We start from the raw sequence: 18,716 nt of genomic DNA, 5'->3' as shown, positions 1-18,716 counted from the left end.
GACCAAGAAAGAATTCTTGAAGACATCTTTGGTGTAAAAAAAGTGATTTTATTAAAGCATGGGACAGGACCCATGGGCAGGAAGAACCGCACTGGGGTCCTGACTGGAAAGTCATATATTCTCAGGTTGGGAAGGGATCAGGGATAGGGTAAATCTCTAAGGAATTTTGGAAGCAAGGTTTCCAGGACCTTGAGGGACTAGCTGTTGCTAGGGTAACACCATTTACTACCATTTAATAAAACCCCAGTCAAGAGACCCTTCAGATGTATATGGGGGGCCAAAGCTTGGTGCATGATTGCCAGCATGTATCTTGGCGCAGTTGAGATAAAGGAAGTAGACTTACAGGATCCTTGAGGCTGGCATAATGTTAAGCTAAGGTTCTCTTTTGTCCCTAGCAAAGTGTCATCATTCTGGCAATGGAGCTCCTAGAGGGAGATCACGCTGCAAGCTTCAAGGACTTGTCAACGGGCTGTAGGCAGTAAGGGAATTTAGTTTTCGGTGTGCCCAGGTTTCCCACATTACCATGGCAAGCACTTTCCTTTGGTCTTGGATAGCCAGGAGTCTTTGAGGAATATCGCACATATGGGGGTGGGGTGTGTGTGCCAGCCTGTATTTTGCCCGCAGCTTGCCCCAAGCTCCTTCATCAATTGTCATGCCTCCCAGACCCTCAGAATCTCTCTCCACCATAGTCTTAATAACTGCAACGAGGATAACCTTGGCTGAAGATGGGGGTGGTCTATGCCACATTTCTGCTCAAAATGATTTAGAACTTTAAAAGTGAGGTCATTCTGGGGTGCCTGATGACTCAGGTGGTTAAGTGACCAATTTCAGCTCAGGTCATGTTCTCAAGACCTGAGGTCTGTGGGTTCAAGCCCCTCATCAGGCTCTGCACTGATGGCTCAGAGCATGGACCCTTCTTCAGATTCTGAGTCACCCTCTCTCTCTGCCCCTCCCCTGATTGCACTCCATCCCTCTCAAAAAAAAAAAATTTAAGAAAAAATTTTAATTATAAAAAAAGGGGGGGGTCATTCTGACAAAATGCTTTATTTTAAAATGAGACAACCCAAACCAGAGGCTAAATAATTTGCACTTGGTCACCCAGGTGGCATTTACAGCACTGGAGTGTGACTCTGCATCTCATTTTTGCTGTTTTCCACACCTCTAAAATAATTTATAACCTAAATAAAAGAGAAGACTCACAGGAGACTCACAGCTCAGAAGTGACAAAGGGCTCTGCACACAGAGAGAGAGTAAGGAACCGTGAACCCCTCTCAAACTGCCTTTAAACTCACAACTTCCCCCCAAACTCATTTTTGCCACTCCCATCCCCCTTTTCCCCTAAAAAAGCTGCACCCACAGAAATGTGCAGCTGAAATTGTTTTCTAGCACAAGATATAATTTAAAACCTACAATTAAGTATCAAAATAAATAGCCAAAGTCATGGCTCCTCATAGTGTACTTCTCTCCAGAATTACTGTGTTTTTAACAGCCTATGAAATTCAGACATTCAAAGAAAAGTCCGTTAATCCCTCAAATAAAAATAGACTCGTACTTTTAATACTTTATTTTTCATGGTGAAGTATACAAATTAAAAAAAAAAAAAGCCATTCCATGACTTCTGGTGTTTACAAAGCAAAGTTGGACAGAGGGTGGCTTTGTTTACTCATCATACAGAGTAGAAAAAAAAGAAAGTACCAACTTACTTTAAATGCAAAAACTCTACTAAACACACTGGCACATCACAAAGAAATAAAAACATTATCAGGTTACAAACTTATTTCTAAATAAATTCAAATAGCTGAAAACTGGAAGTAGAAAAAAAATACAGTGCCATAGCAAGGTCTCAGGTCACCTCTGACTTCAAAAGAAATACAAAGTCTGGAAGGTAAGGACCCTAATCCACCTCCTCAATGGTGGGGCCTGATCCAGAGCCCCCTCTGGGGGCCTGAGCCCCAAAGCCACCAGCCCCGGGGCCACCCGCCCCCTGGTACAGTCCGCTGATGATGGGGTTACACACCTGCTCCANGTGTCCTGCTCCCTTGGCCCGCGCTGAGGTTCAGCCTTTGTGAACGTCGGTCGGTCGGGATACGCGACGAGGAGCTTGGTCTGTTCCGAAGCTGCAAACTTGAACGTGCGAGAGTTCTACGCAACCGGCCTGCGGAGGTTGCGCTAGCTGACACTGACCGAAACCTTATCAGCTCTTTCCAGGCTTGCTGTTTTTCGGGACTGGGCGGTTCTGTGCTTATAACGCCTCATGGAGCCCCACCTTTTCCGACTTCAGCCAATCACAGAGCTCTGCGGGGCTGCCCGGCCGGGAATATTCCAGCAGTTTCGCATCGCGTCCTGCCTCCAGGCTTTCAGGGACCAATCAGCGTCCTGGGTGCCGCCCCTCCCAGAACTCTCCAGACTCTTCTCGGATTCTTGGGAAGGAACCGGAGTCCTAACGGGAGGGAGGAGAGGAGCTGGGAAAGGGTTGTTGTTGGCCCCGCCCACCCAGTCTCGCTGCCTCCTGGCGACGTTGTCCACGGACTGAAATTGAACGTAAAGACTAGCGCTTATAATCGCAGCCTGGTAGAGCCTTGTGGGATTCAAACTAGTTTGGTGGTTTAAAATAGGATGAAGGCATACACGACACCCCGGAGATACCCCAAATACAAAAAGTTCCCTAGGTTCTCGAAATGGGTGGGGTGTCGGCGGGTCAAAGAGACTCTGATTGGACTGTGACGCTGACGGTCGGGGCCGCGTTTAGGCTGGCTGGTGCTTTGGTCCAAAGGCCCGAGCTGCCTGAGGACTGCCTTTGCAAGCCATGGCGGTTTTCCCACTTTCGGTTTAACGTGAAAAAGAGAAGGAAAGAGATCATGCAATATAGTTTTGAAATCATCTCTAACCTACTCGGTTGGAATACCTGGGGTGGGGGGGAGGATTTGAATTTTTAAAAGAAAAACAATTAAGTAAACAGGCGGCTCTTAAACTGGAGAATGTCCCCTATGCCCCAGAAGGAACGTTCTGGGCTAGGGCAAGGGCAGAGGGAGAGGGAGGGAGAAGGGCGGGGAAGGGAGGGAGAAGGGTTAGACTAGGGCTGGATCTGCTGCTCTTGTTTGCTTTGGGCGGGGCTCGGCCAGAGGAAGAAAAAATTTTTCTGTAGGAATTCAGCTGTCTTGAAGGCCTTTGGGGCTTCTCCATTTCCCTATTTTATAAAGCTGGGGGGGGGGAGGTCTGGGCCACCCCTTTTCCCAGAAGGTTTGCCTGTTAATTCCCGGTTCATATTCAAAGCTCAGAATTTGGTCTTCTGCCCTATCTCTGTTGCCCGCGGGCCGTCCATCCTCTTTAAATGAAATGCAGAGGGAGGTGAGCTGGCGAGGGAGGGGTGAGGGTGTTTAGTCTTTAATAGCATAAGCCACAGCTGGTTGCAGGTAGTCCCTGTTAAGCATACTGGTTGGGATGATGCTGGAAGGTGGGAGGGGTTGGCCGGATTCAGGTTCTACTCCTATGTTTAAAATTATTTCTCATGCATTTAATTCAACCGCTTAGTTTTTTAATCCTAGATTCCAATTTTCTGCCTGCTTTCCTCTCTCCTGCTTTAAATACAAACACATTTGATCATTTTGGCCTTAAAAAAAATTTCTTGGGGCACCTGGTGGCTCAGTCAGTTAAACGTCTGACTTCAGCTCAGGTCATGATCTTGTGGTCGTGAGTTCCAGCCCAGAGTCAGGCTCTGAGCTGTTAGCACAGAGTCGGGGAGCCTACTTCAGATTTGTGTCTCCCTCTCTCTCTCTCCCTCTCCCCCATTTATGTTCTCTCTCATTCTTGAAAATGAATAAATGTTAAAAATAAATTCTTTGTGGATATGCAAGACCACTTGTTGGACAAGTGAAGTGAAAACGTAAGGGACATTAATAGTACCAGGTTCACAACCCACCAAAAATAAACACATTGCTGTACCCACATAGTTGAGCACAAAAAAAACCAACACAATGAGAGAAAGCGGTGTTTTTGTTTGTTTTTATATATATATGGGAAGGCAGTTTTTGATGAAGGGAAGGAATCTTGCTTTTGAACATTTTACTCAATTGGAATTGCTTTGACAACCTCCCGTGTGTGTTTATGCAGGCAAGTGATAACTTTTTTTACATTCAAATGTAGCTCCCTAATGAGTCACCTCCTAATCTAGTCTAACTGGTCAAACTTAAGGAATTTTCCATTTCTTTATGCAATCTCTGGCAACTCCCAAGCTTCCATTTTAGCTGCCCAATGTGTCAACACTTCCCAGGGCCCTTTATCTCCCCTCCTCCCTCCCGGAGCTTCCTTGCCATTACCTGCTACTAGAGGCAGTTCTGGATTTATTCCTTCCTTCTTTCCAGATCTGCAATTTATACTACTACTTTATTAGCTGGAAGCAAAGGGCATCACCGTACCCGCTCCCTGGCAGGTAGACATGGTAATAGGGCTTCAAATCTTGCTGCTGTTCGCACAGCAGAAAAAGATCCATTACAAATGCTGTTTTCTATGAATCAGAAACCTACACCCTATAGTTGACCTACCTTTTGAGTTAAATCTCTCTCTGTGGACTGGTCTGGAAACCCAAACATCTATATTCCTTTTTCATTTCACGACAAGGAGTGTCTCCTGGATTTTGTCTTTTACACTGGATGCGTTCCAAGGCAAAAACCAAGTCGCAGGTTTAAGTGGTGTCTAAGGTGACTGTAAGAACCCCAAGAAATTTTCTAGAATTTTACTTTGACTAATTTTGCGATTAGGTTTTATCGAGTTTGGCATTTGAAAGGATAGAATCTCCCCAAGCTGGTGGGGCTGGGCTGTCATCTACTTAATTNAACCCTGCTGGCAGCAGGCAGGAAGTATGGAGGAGGGGAGCCTTTATCTTCCTGAAGCTGCTGTGGTTCTTTTTTCTTCTCTTCTCTCCCCGCCCCCCGCCCGCAGTTTCTCAAACTGTACTGTTTTCTCCTCAGTTCTTTTGTTTGAAAACAAACATGGTATAATTCCTTTTTAAAAAATTTTTTTTATTTCTAGGAGAGACAGCGTGAGCAGGGGAGGGTCAGAGAGAGAGGGAGTCACAGACTGAAACAGGCTCCAGGCTCTGAGCTGGCAATCAGCACAGAGCCTGACACGGGGCTCGAACCCACGAACCGCGAGATCATGACCTAAGCGAAAGTCGGACGCTTAACCGACTAAGCCACCCAGGCGCCCCAAACATGATATAATTCTAAGGTTAGCCAGAAACATGGTATAATTCTAAGGTTAGCCAGAAAAAAGCAAAAGAGGTAACTGACAGGAAACCTAGAGCCTGGCATTTTTAACAAGTCAGTGGCAAAAGCTTCAGTGACCTGGGAAAGCTGCAGATTTCCAGCAGTTTGGAAAAAACTGGGGAAGACCAGAATTTGGATTTGACTCTACTAACTTGTTGAAGCTGCTGTTTTTCTTCGCCTTCATCCTCCTCCTTCACAAGGAAATGCTTGTAGGTTAACTAAATTACACACGTCTCTATATCTCTAAAATAGAATTAACAATATCCATTTTATAGGATGGTAGGCATCAGTGATTAATACGATAATGCTTCTAAGGCCTTAGTTCTGTGACTGTGACACAGTAGTGCTCCGAAGTTTGCTCCCTTCTTGCTTCTTTGGTGGGTCCCATACTCAGGTCTGACCTCTCAAGTCTTTCCTATCGAGTTGCTTACAAGGTTGAGGAGTACTACCAGGACAATGGCATTACTTTCAGTTTACTGGGGAAACTATCTTAAAGATTTCCAGGCAGAGATCATTCAGGCAAACCTTTTCATTTTCAAAGACGAACACAAAGGATCAGTGGTTCAGTGGCTTGGTCTGGTCACTCAGCTAATTATAGAACAGGGGACTGAACCCACAGGTCCTCATATTCCCTATTTTGAATTTCTCTCCGTGTTGGCAGAGGCATCCTATATCTTTCACTCTCTAAAGAGGGAAACAAATGTCCGCAAAAGGAAGTGAAGTGAATGTCAGGACTCTGTTCACATTAGGGACACCACGGGGCTATGTGACCAGCCAGGGACTCCCCCTTTGGAATGCCACTTCTGACTCCTGATCATCCCAACCCCGCCGCCGCTTCTATCGTTCCCACCCGTTCTCCAGCTCTCCCAGCCCTGCCTCCCCTTCCTTTCAGAGCAGACTGTTCCGTCGCAAAGGGGAAAGCAGGGGGAGCCCTGTTACTATGGCTAGGCTGGGACTGAGTTCACAGAATCTTCTGGAAATTAAATAGCCATGACTAAGCTTGATTTTCTAGAGCGGGATTTGGGGGGTGCGGCGGTGAGGGTGGGGAGACTTGGATGGCGCAGTTTGTTGAAGAGTGTTCCTATGAGTCAGTCCCCGCCCTCGAACCCAGAAAACTCCAGAAAGTTAGGGACAGAGGTGAAAAGGGACGTAGAGCGCCAGCCTGCGGGGGCGGGGCCGCAGAGCGCGGAGGCCGCCGCTGGGGCCTAACTGGCGGGGCTGGCCGCAGAATTGCCTGACCGGTACCGAGGTTTTGTGATTGTGTGTTTTTTTTTTTCAAAACAGGGTTAAAAGAGAAAAAAGGCGAGGTCTTCACAGTTTCTGTGACACTAGCTATCTTATGCGACGAAAACACTGGAAAGTCTCGTAACTCCTACAACTAAGTCGGACGAATCGGGTGGTCAGACGCCAGAAGAGAAGGTCCCCACAGCCCGAGGCGAGCGCACCCGAGGCCTGGCGGGGACGCGCGGCGGAGACGAACCTGGCGGCCTCGCCCCGCCGCCCCCTCACCTTCCCTGCCCGCCTTTAGCTCCCCGTTCTAGTGGGGACGTTTGGAGGCGTAAAAAGGTCAAAGGCCCTCGGAAGTGATTCTTGTCTTCTGGACACAGTCTTTCCCCTGCCTCAGTGCTCCCCGGTTGTGCCTATCTTCCGATCCTTGACTGGGCCCGACAGGGACCGGCGGGGCAGGGTGGGTTCACTCCGGTGTCCGAAATTCCCTACGCGGCCCGACCCCTTAGGCTTTCTGTGAGCGGTGCCAGGAAAGGGGGCGGGACTGGTGGCATTGCTCTGCCCCAGGGCAGCAGATTCCCAAGAGGTGACCCAAGGGGACGTATTTAGGATTTTCAGTTAGACTGAAGCTTGATGTCAGTTACCGTTTCTTATCTCTACCGTAAGAATCACCCCCCCTCACCTGAAATAACCCCATTTCTACCAAAAGCCCATGTTCTTGCCCACGTCTCTCACATGTATAAAAGTTTTTGTTATTGTTGTTTTGGTATCTTTTCATTTTTGATGACAGAATCCTGTTAAATATGAGAAATAACAGTATGTATGCTGCTAATAAAGCAGTGTCGGGTTCAGAGCCTATTACGGAAAGTAATAGATTTTATTTTTTTTAATGCTTTACTTTTGGGGGGGAGTGTGTGTGTCTGTCTGAGGGGCAGAGAGAGGAGGACACACAGAATCTGAAGCAGGCTCCAGGCTAAGCTTTCAGCACCGCTGGATGGGGGGCTCCAACTCACCGACCTTGAGATCATGACCTGAGCTGAAGTCAGACACTCAACCCACTGAACCATCCAGATGCCCCCAAAAATACTAGATTTAAAAAATTCTTTTCTCACAGTTCTTTTTCCTCCACATACCTCCCTTGCCCCAAAGTTTCTTCTGTTACCCATAACACAAATTTCTCCTGTGATGGCACTGCATTCTCTTATTTTTTAATTTTGAGAGAGAGAGAATCCCAATCAGGCTCCCCACTGTGAGCCTGTCAGCACAGAACCTGCCTCCGGGCTCGAACCCAACAAACTTGAGAGCAGGACCTGAGTCGAAATCAAGAGCTGGAGGCTCAACCCACTGAGCCACCCAGGTGCTCCAATATTCTCTTTACTTTCTTTAAATCTACAATTTCATCAGCCTTAACTCCTTGACCTTATAAAGTGATTATTTCAGTCCTCTGTGCAAGGGTATGCAGGCAATAGCATCTTATATTGATTAAAAAAATTTTTATTAATGTTTTATTTATTTCTAGGAGAGAGAGACAGCCTGAACAGGGGAGGGTCAGAGAGAGAGGGAGTCACAGACTCTGAAACAGGCTCCAGGCTCTGAGCTGGCAGCCAGCACAGAGCCCGACGCGGGGCTTGAACCCACAAACTGCGAGAACATGACCTAAGAGAAACTCAGACGCTTAACCGACTAAGCCACCCAGGCGTCCCAACATCTCATATTGATTTTTTAATAAAGCACATACTCAGTAACTTGACTAGCCATAGGAACTTATTTTCTCCAGGGTTATTTCTGGAGATTTCCTTAAACTTTTACCAAAGTCGTTTGGTAGGTCTTTCCCAATCTCCACCCTTTTCTACTCACCCTCCCTATCCCCTGCCACCTCTCTGCTAAGTAGTGGTAATGGTTGCTGAAGAGTCACTCTATTATCTGCAAATGATAGTCACAAATGCTACTGCAGATGAAATCCTGTAGCAATGCATATCCTCATCAAAATTGACTTCCACTGTGGCTAGAGTCCACAGCCCTACAGCCCAACTCTACTGAAGGTTAAAACTGCCTTTGTAATATGGTCTAGAAGCCTAAGCATCTTGTAGATTTCCATTTCCATACTTCCAGGACAAGGTCTACCATGTATGGGCCATTCCCATAACACTGATTTTATTCAAAGGCTACTATTTACTAAAAGGTTTGGTGGGCTTGAAGAAAACATAAACTCAGAAAATGTTTTAATGGGAGCAGCTGGGTGGCTCAGTCTGTTAAGCATCCGACTGGATTTCAGCTCAGGTCATGATCTCAAGGTTCATGAGTTTGAGCTCCACATCGGATCCAAGCTAATAGCAAGGAGCCTGCTTGGGATTCTTTCTGTCCCTCTCTCTTACTCATGCACTCTCTTTCTCTCTCATTCAAAATAAATAAAACTTTAAAAAACAAGAAAATGCTTTTATGGAATGCTGAGTGAGACTATTTTTGTTGAAGTGAAATTCACAAAACATAAAAACCATTTTAAAGTACACAACTTAGGGGCACCTGGGTGGCTCAGTCGGTAGAATGTCCAACTTCAGCTTAGGTCATGATCTCACTGTTCATGAGTTCAAGCCCTGTGTCAGGCTTTCAGCTGACAGCTCAGAACCTGCTTCCTATTGTCTCTGTCTCCTGCTGCCCCTCCCTAGCTCACACACTCTCAAGAATAAACATTAAAAAAAAAAAAAAGTCCACAATTCAGGGATGCCTGCAATCATCTACAACCACCCCCTCTATCTTGTTCCAAAACAACTTTGTAACCCCCAGGTGCAACTGATTTTTAAAGGGCACATGCACCAAGCCTGGAGGATTGTGGGCAGGCCTTTTCTAACAACGAGATTGTGGAGGAAATTATTTCTAGAATGCTACCAGTTAGGATCTGAAGCTTCTCAAAGGGAAGGTAGTATGTGGGAAGGAGGCTTTACATGGTAGAATCATTTAGAATTGCACAAAATAAAAGCAAATGGGTACTGATTGTGAAACCTAGGTTAGAAACAACCCAGAACCAGGCATGTAAAAAACAAAAGCCCTGTGGACTTGGGACAGCCTGGCAACAACTGATGAAACCGGGGCTGGAATCCAGGTTTAACACCTTTGCTGAAACAGAAATTTTTTAACCAGTGATTTCAGTTAAGTGAGTAACTTAAATCTCCCAGTAGGTTCACCTATGCAAGTCAAACACTACCTAAACTTGGCGTGGTGGAATGAGGATTAATAAACACATAAAAAGCCCCCAAAACAGTGCCTGGTACATAAAGGCACTGAACTATTGGGTCCTTCTATTAGAGGCACCAAAACTCAAGGCCACCTCCTTGAAGATACTGGGTTCTTAAAATGTAAATAAGCAAAGCAAGAAACGTGACATTTCTATCGAAGTAACCTCTCAGAAAAGAGAAGTAAAGGCTGAGGCTACAGGCAAAACCCTTTCATTTTAACACATGAGAACTAGAGATCAGAGTGGCATATGCATAACTGGGCAAGCTAGTGCTTGAACTCACATTTCCTCACTACCAACTTAGGACTCACCTGTTCTTTCATGCTGAAACCAGATTATGTATCATTGCTCTGACCTATCAGGTGTACTTACAGGAACATGCAGGCATGGTTTTACCCCCTAACTGCCTCTCCTTTTTGTCAGCTTCCCCAGGAACATCCCCATTTCTCCTTTTTTAGGCCACCCTTACACAAGATCAATGCCCTCACCAACTTGACACCACTATGTCAGCAGTCCTTAATTTTTACTGTACCCACAGACCCAACTCACTCATACTAAGGATTTTTTTAGTTCTCCCAAGGGTATCATTTGCTTGAAAGAAACAGATCACAATGCAATATACAGACTTCTCCAGACCCCTGACCTTTATAAGCTACAAATTACCATTCAACTTTAGACCAAAAAGACAACTTATGCAAACTCTTCTAACCTCAAAATAAAACACGGAAACGATCAAGAAATTAAATTATTGAGTTTATTTACTCTACAGAAAACAGTTAAGACAACAAAACAAAAAGGCCTCAGTTTGGGGTGAATATTACAAAAAAGAAAATGCACACAATATGGCAATATAAATTCTTGCTAGGTTTAGACTCTACAAAAAAAGGAACTTCATCATTTCATCAAAAGGGACACTTGAGAGGTGATGAAATGCAGGTATATAAGGCAATGCAAAAGGCATGAATCCCAACCGTCTCCTTGAGGAACATGAACAATCCGGGGAAGAACTCCTAATCCACCTCCTCAATGGTGGGACCTGATCCAGAGCCCCCTCTGGGGGCCTGAGCCCCAAAGCCACCAGCCCCGGGGCCACCCGCCCCCTGGTACAGTCCGCTGATGATGGGGTTACACACCTGCTCCAGCTCCTTCCTCTTGTGCTCAAACTCGTCCTTCTCGGCCAAGGTGTTGGCATCCAGCCAGGAAATGACCTCCTGGCACTTGTCCAGCACCTTCTTCTTGTCGGCCTCGCTGATCTTCCCCTTGAGACCCTCATCCTCCACGGCACTCTTCATGTTGAAAGCGTACGACTCCAGGGCGTTCTTGGCAGACACCCTCTCGCGCTGCACCTCGTCCTCGGCCTTGTACTTCTCCGCCTCCTGCACCATGCGCTCGATCTCCTCCTTGCTCAGCCGGCCCTTGTCGTTCGTGATGGTGATCTTGTTGGCCTTGCCCGTGCTCTTGTCCGTGGCCGTGACGTTCAGGATGCCATTGGCGTCGATGTCGAAGGTCACCTCGATCTGGGGCACTCCCCGAGGGGCCGGCGGGATGCCGCTCAGCTCGAAGCGCCCCAGCAGGTTATTGTCCCGTGTCATGGCCCTCTCGCCCTCGTACACCTGGATCAGCACTCCGGGCTGGTTGTCCGAGTAGGTGGTGAAGATCTGCGTCTGCTTGGTGGGGATGGTGGAGTTGCGCTTGATCAGGGCGGTCATCACGCCGCCGGCCGTCTCCAAGCCCAGCGACAGGGGAGCCACGTCCAGCAGCAGCAGGTCCTGCACGTTCTCAGACTTGTCCCCCATCAGGATGGCCGCCTGCACCGCCGCCCCGTAGGCCACTGCCTCGTCGGGGTTGATGCTCTTGTTGAGATCGCGCCCGTTGAAGAAGTCTTGCAGCAGCTTCTGCACCTTGGGGATGCGGGTGGAGCCCCCCACCAGGACCAGGTCGTGGATCTGGGCCTTGTCCAGCTTGGCGTCGCGCAGGGCCTTCTCCACGGGCTCCAGGGTGCTCCGGAACAGGTCCGAGCACAGCTCCTCGAACCGCGCCCTGGTGATGGACGTGTAGAAGTCGATGCCCTCGAACAGGGAGTCGATCTCCAGGCTGGCCTGGGTGCTGGACGACAGGGTCCTCTTGGCCCGCTCGCAGGCGGTGCGCAGCCGCCTCACGGCTCGCTTGTTCTGGCTGATGTCCTTCTTGTGCTTCCTCTTGAACTCCTCCACGAAGTGGTTCACCAGCCTGTTGTCAAAGTCCTCCCCACCCAGGTGGGTGTCCCCGGCCGTGGCCTTCACCTCGAAGATGCCGTCGTCGATCGTCAGGATGGACACGTCGAAGGTGCCCCCGCCCAGGTCAAAGATGAGCACGTTGCGCTCCCCCTTGCCGGTCCTGTCCAGGCCGTAGGCGATGGCGGCGGCCGTGGGCTCGTTGATGATCCTCAGCACGTTCAGCCCCGCGATCACCCCCGCGTCCTTGGTGGCCTGCCGCTGCGAGTCGTTGAAGTAGGCCGGCACGGTGATCACCGCGTTGGTCACCGGGTAGCCCAGGTACGCCTCGGCGATCTCCTTCATCTTGGTCAGCACCATGGACGAGATCTCCTCGGGGTAGAACGCCTTGGTCTCCCCCTTGTAGCTCACCTGCACCTTGGGCTTATCTCCGTCGTTGATCACCCGGAAGGGCCAGTGCTTCATATCCGACTGCACCACCGGGTCGCCGAACTTGCGGCCGATCAGCCGCTTCGCGTCGAACACGGTGTTCTGCGGGTTCAGCGCCACCTGGTTCTTGGCCGCATCGCCGATGAGCCGCTCGGTGTCCGTGAAGGCCACGTAGCTGGGGGTGGTGCGGTTGCCCTGGTCGTTGGCGATGATCTCTACCTTGCCGTGCTGGAACACCCCCACGCATGAGTAGGTGGTGCCCAGGTCGATGCCGATGGCTGCGGTTTTGGCCATGTCGGTATGTCGGTGTCCTGCTCCCTTGGCCCGCGCTGAGGTTCAGCCTTTGTGAACGTCGGTCGGTCGGGATACGCGACGAGGAGCTTGGTCTGTTCCGAAGCTGCAAACTTGAACGTGCGAGAGTTCTACGCAGCCGGCCTGCGGAGGTTGCGCTAGCAGACACCGCTAGAAACCTGTAAGTCTCTTTTCAGGCTTGCTGTTTTTCGGAACCGGGGAGCTGTGTTTATAGCGCTTCATCGAGCCCCGCCTTTTCCGACTTCAGCCAATCACAGAGCTCTGCGGGGCTGCCAGGCCGGGAATATTCCAGCAGTTTCGCATCGCGTCCTGCCTCTAGGCTTTCAGGGACCAATCAGCGTCCTGGGAGCTGCCCCTCCCAGAACTCTCCAGACTCTTCTGGGTCTTGCTGGGCAGCAAAACTTCTGGGTGGCGGGGGAAGGGAGTCAGCGGGAGGAGGAGGGAGATGCTGGCAGGACCCGAGGCGGGGCGGGGGCGAGAGTGTTGACGCTGGCTCCCCAGACGCGCGTTACAATGGAGGTGCTGCCTCTGACCTCATGGGCTATTTAGGAATCAGGATGGTAGGACCAGAGTCCGCTCAGTTGCAGGGCGGGGCGGGTGGGGGGTGGGGGAACACCGGCTGAGCAGTTTGGATGTTGAAGGAGCCCCCCCACTCTCAGGGGCTCCGCAATCAGAACATTATCAAACTGGATCGAAGGCGGCGGGACAATAGGTGAGCCAGGAGGGCTCTGATTGAAATGAAATGGCAATAGGCAAGATTAGTAGATCCATGTTTGAGGAAGTGCTGGAAGGTTCTGTAGTGTTACTCTGTGGGTGCATTGACTAATCAGGGAAGGACATCTTTTGGTAAGGAGCCAACGTGGGTGGGATTTGTCAGAGTTGCTGGAAAGAAGTGGAGGAGCTGATCTGTTAGTATCTTCATATAGTTTTATTCCAGAGAAGATTGGAGAAGGAGACTGCCTGTCATGCTCTATCTCGTCTGAGAAAGTTTGTGAGGGTTTGATTACGTTCCTAGTAGTTGTTTTCAGACTGACCCTATATTAAGCCACCTAATACTTAATGGACGGTAAAGGAGCTGTGGAAGGCAGCTAAACCCAAGGATGAAGATTAATGTCTGGTGAAGACACTAGAATATAAAATAATCTTAGTTCAGCAGGAGACAGGTACAATCTCAGAATAAAATGTCACAGGTAAAGGAACAGGACAGTTGAGTTACACTCTGAAAATTAAGCAGAATATGCTAACTGTCCTCCCATTTCCTTCCAGTTCGCTAAGAATACTTTAGTCCAAAAAGTACTCTCTGTGAATGAAGAGACTGGGATACTTGTACACTAGCAAGATCCTTGTACGTGGAGGTTATGGCAGCACTATTCACATAGCCATAAGGTAGAAGCAGCCCAAGTGTCCAAGGAAGGAATGAATAAACAAAATGTGCCCCCTATATAATGCCATTATTTATATAATGAATATTATTCGGGCTTAAGTAAACTCTGACACGTGCTGTAACCCATACATGAACTTTTGAGGATATCTTGCTAAGTGAAATAAGCAAATTACAGAAAAATTACTGTATAATTGTATTATTGTGAAGACCTAGAGTAGTCAACTTCATAGAGACAGAAAATAGAATAGTGGTTGTCAGGGGCTGGAGGTGGGGGGAATGAAGGTGTGTTTAGTGAATGTAGAATTTCAGTTTTGAAAATAAAAAGAATTCTGGAGGTTGTTTGGCCAACAATGTGAATGAACTTACTGCTAAATAGTACACTTAAAAAACGGTTAATATGGTAAATTTCACATTATGTGTATTTTCCCTACAATTGAAAGTAATAAGGGTTCCTGAGTGGCTCACTTAGTTGAGCATCCAACTCTTGATTTCAGCTCAGGTTATGATCTCAGGATTGTGGGATCAGTCCTATGTTAGGCTCTATGCTGAGCATGGATCCTGCTTAAGATTTTCTCTCTGTCTCTCTGCCCCTCCTCTGCTCGCTTGTGTTCTCCCCCTCTCCTAAAATAAAAAAATAAAAAAAAAAAAAAAAAGCACTCTGCCAAAACTTTATCTCATTGTTTCTTCTTAGGCCTCGGAAGAACATGGCTGCTACTAAGGGAATGGCCATTGGAATCGACCTGGGCACCACCTACTCATGTGTGGGGGTGTTCCAGCACGGCAAGGTAGAGATCATTGCCAATGACCAGGGCAACCGCACCACCCCCAGCTATGTGGCCTTCACAGACACAGAACGGCTCATTGGGGATGCTGCCAAGAACCAGGTAGCCATGAATCCCCAGAACACTGTCTTTGATGCCAAACGTCTGATTGGCAGGAAATTTAATGATCCTGTAGTGCAATCAGATATGAAACTTTGGCCTTTTCAAGTAATCAATGAAGGAGGCAAGCCCAAGGTAATGGTGTCCTACAAAGGGGAGAATAAAGCTTTCTATCCTGAGGAAATTTCTTCTATGGTACTGACAAAGATGAAGGAGACTGCTGAGGCTTTTTTAGGCCACCCTATCACTAATGCTGTGATAACTGTGCCAGCTTATTTCAATGATTCTCAGCGCCAGGCCACCAAGGATGCAGGTGTGATTGCAGGTCTCAATGTGCTAAGAATTATCAATGAACCCACAGCTGCTGCCATTGCCTATGGCTTAGATAAAGCAGGTCAGGGAGAGCGACATGTCTTGATTTTTGACCTAGGTGGAGGAACATTTGATGTGTCCATCCTGACCATAGATGATGGAATCTTTGAAGTAAAGGCCACTGCTGGGGACACCCACCTGGGTGGAGAGGACTTTGACAACAGGCTTGTGAGCCACTTCGTGGAGGAGTTTAAGAGGAAGCACAAGAAGGACATCAGCCAGAACAAGCGAGCCGTGAGACGTCTGCGTACTGCCTGCGAGAGGGCCAAGAGGACCCTGTCGTCCAGCACCCAGGCCAACTTGGAAATTGATTCACTTTATGAAGGCATCGACTTCTACACGTCCATCACCAGAGCCCGGTTTGAAGAGTTGTGTGCAGACCTGTTTAGAGGCACCTTGGAACCTGTGGAGAAGGCTCTTCGGGATGCCAAGATGGATAAGTCTAAGATCCATGACATTGTTTTAGTAGGGGGCTCCACTCGCATCCCTAAGGTTCAGAGGCTGCTGCAGGACTATTTTAATGGTCGTGATCTCAATAAGAGCATCAACCCAGATGAGGCTGTGGCGTATGGGGCTGCTGTACAGGCAGCCATTTTGATGGGAGACAAGTCTGAAAAGGTACAGGACCTGCTTTTGCTGGATGTGGCTCCCTTGTCCCTAGGGTTGGAAACAGCCGGGGGGGTGATGACTGTCCTGATCAAGCGCAACTCCACCATCCCCACCAAGCAGACACAGATCTTCACCACCTACTCAGATAACCAGCCTGGGGTATTGATCCAGGTGTATGAGGGCGAGAGGGCCATGACCCGAGACAACAACCTGCTGGGGCGCTTTGACTTGACTGGAATCCCTCCTGCACCAAGGGGAGTGCCACAGATCGAGGTGACCTTTGACATCGATGCCAACGGTATTCTCAATGTAACAGCCATGGACAAGAGCACGGGCAAGGCCAACAAGATCACCATCACCAATGACAAGGGCCGGCTGAGCAAGGAGGAGATTGAGCGCATGGTCCTGGATGCTGAGAAGTACAAAGCTGAGGATGAGGTCCAGAGAGAGAAAATCGCTGCCAAAAATGCCTTAGAATCTTATGCTTTTAACATGAAGAGTGCTGTGAGTGATGAGGGCTTGAAGGGCAAAATTAGTGAGTCTGATAAAAAGAAAATACTGGATAAATGCAATGAGGTCCTTTCATGGCTGGAGGCCAATCAACTGGCTGAGAAAGAGGAGTTTGATCATAAGAGAAAGGAATTGGAGCAGATGTGTAACCCAATCATCACCAAACTCTACCAGGGAGGATGCACTGGGCCTACCTGTGGGACGGGGTATACTCCTGGAAGGGCTGCCACAGGCCCCACCATTGAAGAAGTGGATTAATCTTATCTGGAGCTGGAGGGTTCTAGGGTGCCTTTAAGGTGAATTTTGTTCCCCTCATCTTCAAGCATTGTTATGATTCTTGAATTGAATGGACCTGAACCTATTACCATCCCTTTCAGATTCTGACAAAAGAGTCTTGTATACCATCTTTTCACAATCCCTGGTTCTGACTCTTAGGAAAACTAGGCCCCTCTTTGAACCATTTGATGAATTTGAATGTCTGTTATTTATTTCCGACCTTCCCAACTTTCTTCTACTTGTGTGGATGGTTATTTGTCACTCAGTAAATTTGTGCCTAAAACAAATTTTTAGTGGAATCTTTATTTTTTACCTTCTTGAAGTTTATTTTTATTTAAAAAAAATGTATTTAAGTCATCATTATATCCAAAGTGGAGTTTGAACTCATGACCCCAAGATGAAGAGTCACATGTTCTTCTGGCTGAGTTAGCCAGGCACCCCTTTTCTGGTATCTTTATTTTATTTATTTTTTTTAAATGTTTTATTTATTTCTAGGAGAGAGAGAGACAGCGTGAGCAGGGGAGGGTCAGAGAGAGAGGGAGTCACAGACTGAAACAGGCTCCAGGCTCCGAGCTGGCAGTCAGCACAGAGCCCGACGCGGGGCTCGAACCCACGAACCGCGAGATCATGACCCAAGCGAAAGTCGGACGCTTAACCGACTAAGCCACCCAGGCGCCCCTTTTTCTGGTATCTTTAGACTGTACCTTGAAAATAGAAAAACAAGAGTTAATGAATAGAGTGTGTATGTGATCTGATTGTGAACTCATTGTGATTGACTAAACTGGTAAGGGGAAGAAAGTATTTGAATTTTCATGAGCTAATTGTTTCAAGTAGGAAAATCACTTTCTTTTAAGTTTATTTATTTATTCATTCTAAGAGTGACCCCAGGGAGAGGCAGAGAGAGAGAGAAGAGAGAATCCCAAGTAGGCTCCATGCTTTGCCATTAGCGCAGAGCCTGACACAGGGCGGGAACCCAGGAACCATGAGATCGTGACTTGAGCCAAAATCAAGAGTTGGATGCTTAACTAACTGAGCCACTCAGGTGCCCGTCAAGCAGGAAATTAACTTTTGATCATCAGGCTCCTTTAGCTCTAGGTAGAGCAGTTACTAACTATAGATTCTGCTTATACTCAGTGATAGACTGGTTTAGGTGCTTAGGGTTCAGCTGGGGGGACACACTTCTGTTTGACGTCCTTATGACACTTACAGGTGGGGTCAGGAGATTCAACATCTGTGTACTCAGAGTCTATTATTACATCCTTTACATGCAGAAAACATTTCTACAACAGAGTGCTGACAAATGGGTACTTCTGTGCAAGATGAGAAATGGAGGATTTAGTAGTCTTATTGAAAAATATTTTCACCTATTGTGTCATATCACATATATATAAAACCCTTGGCGACGAGAGTATAGAAGTGTCACTGCACTTGTGCCCCTTTCTGTTTGAGTGGGAATATTTGGACGTGAAATATTAGAATGGGAATTTCTACCCTTGAGCAAGCTTCTGTTTGGTTTTACTCAGTCCTTTACAAGCTAAAGGGTGTGAGAAATATGGACTGAGATTGGGTCCTTGGGAGAAACGTATTATTGGGAACCTTTGACAGAATCAAGATGAGTGCTCAGGCTCCTGATTTCGGGGATTCTGCAACATGTTATTTTCTAAACTTTATATCGAAGTGTAACAGATACAGAAAAGGGTACAAATCAGCAGTTTTCACAAATCCTCCACAGTTTTCAACAGAANATGACCCTCTCCAGCCAGCTGGGGCCCGCGCCTGCGTGGTTGGAAGCCCGCCACTCGGAGGAGGAAGTGGGAAGGCAGGAAGACCCGCCCCTTCCCCCGGGTCTAGCGCCCCCTCGGCTCTCCCTTGCCCGCTCTCCCGGAGGTGCGAGCCCGCCGCGCTCCGTAGGTATTACTCGGAGCTTCCTCGGCGCTTCTCGTGGCGCCTGCGCGACCCCGCCCACCCCCACGCGCGGGCTAGCGTCTCGGTTGCCGTCCGGCCCCA

General features: G+C 48.0%; 2 protein-coding genes across 2 annotated transcripts; one reads left to right on the top strand and one right to left on the bottom strand.

Annotated features, from left to right (window-relative positions):
* Positions 1–10,463: 10,463 nt before the first annotated feature.
* On the bottom strand, positions 10,464–12,872 carry LOC144228987 (heat shock 70 kDa protein 1). The gene has a single exon (XM_077760921.1). The coding sequence runs from the start codon at positions 12,657–12,659 to the stop codon at positions 10,734–10,736; it is 1,926 nt and encodes a 641-aa protein (XP_077617047.1). The 5' UTR covers positions 12,660–12,872; the 3' UTR covers positions 10,464–10,733.
* A 428-nt stretch (positions 12,873–13,300) lies between these two features.
* On the top strand, positions 13,301–16,996 carry LOC144228986 (heat shock 70 kDa protein 1-like). The gene is made up of 2 exons (XM_077760920.1): positions 13,301–13,389; positions 14,753–16,996. Exons 1-2 carry the CDS (start codon positions 13,310–13,312, stop codon positions 16,689–16,691), a joined length of 2,019 nt encoding a protein of 672 aa, XP_077617046.1. The 5' UTR covers positions 13,301–13,309; the 3' UTR covers positions 16,692–16,996.
* The last annotated feature ends 1,720 nt before the right edge of the window (positions 16,997–18,716 follow it).

This window comes from Crocuta crocuta, unplaced genomic scaffold (assembly GCF_008692635.1).
Source record: "Crocuta crocuta isolate KB4526 unplaced genomic scaffold, BGI_CrCroc_1.0 scaffold762, whole genome shotgun sequence".
In the NCBI taxonomy this organism is placed as follows: domain Eukaryota; kingdom Metazoa; phylum Chordata; class Mammalia; order Carnivora; family Hyaenidae; genus Crocuta; species Crocuta crocuta.
This window is presented reverse-complemented; position numbering and strand designations above follow the sequence as displayed.

Coding starts and splice junctions, on each gene's coding strand:
- LOC144228987 (XM_077760921.1), bottom strand. CDS start 12,659: ATGGCCAAAACCGCAGCCATCGGCATCGACCTGGGCACCACCTACTCA.
- LOC144228986 (XM_077760920.1), top strand. CDS start 13,310: ATGTTGAAGGAGCCCCCCCACTCTCAGGGGCTCCGCAATCAGAACATT. Junction 13,390..14,752: donor CGAAGGCGGCGGGACAATAG/GTGAGCCAGGAG, acceptor GTTTCTTCTTAG/GCCTCGGAAGAACATGGCTG.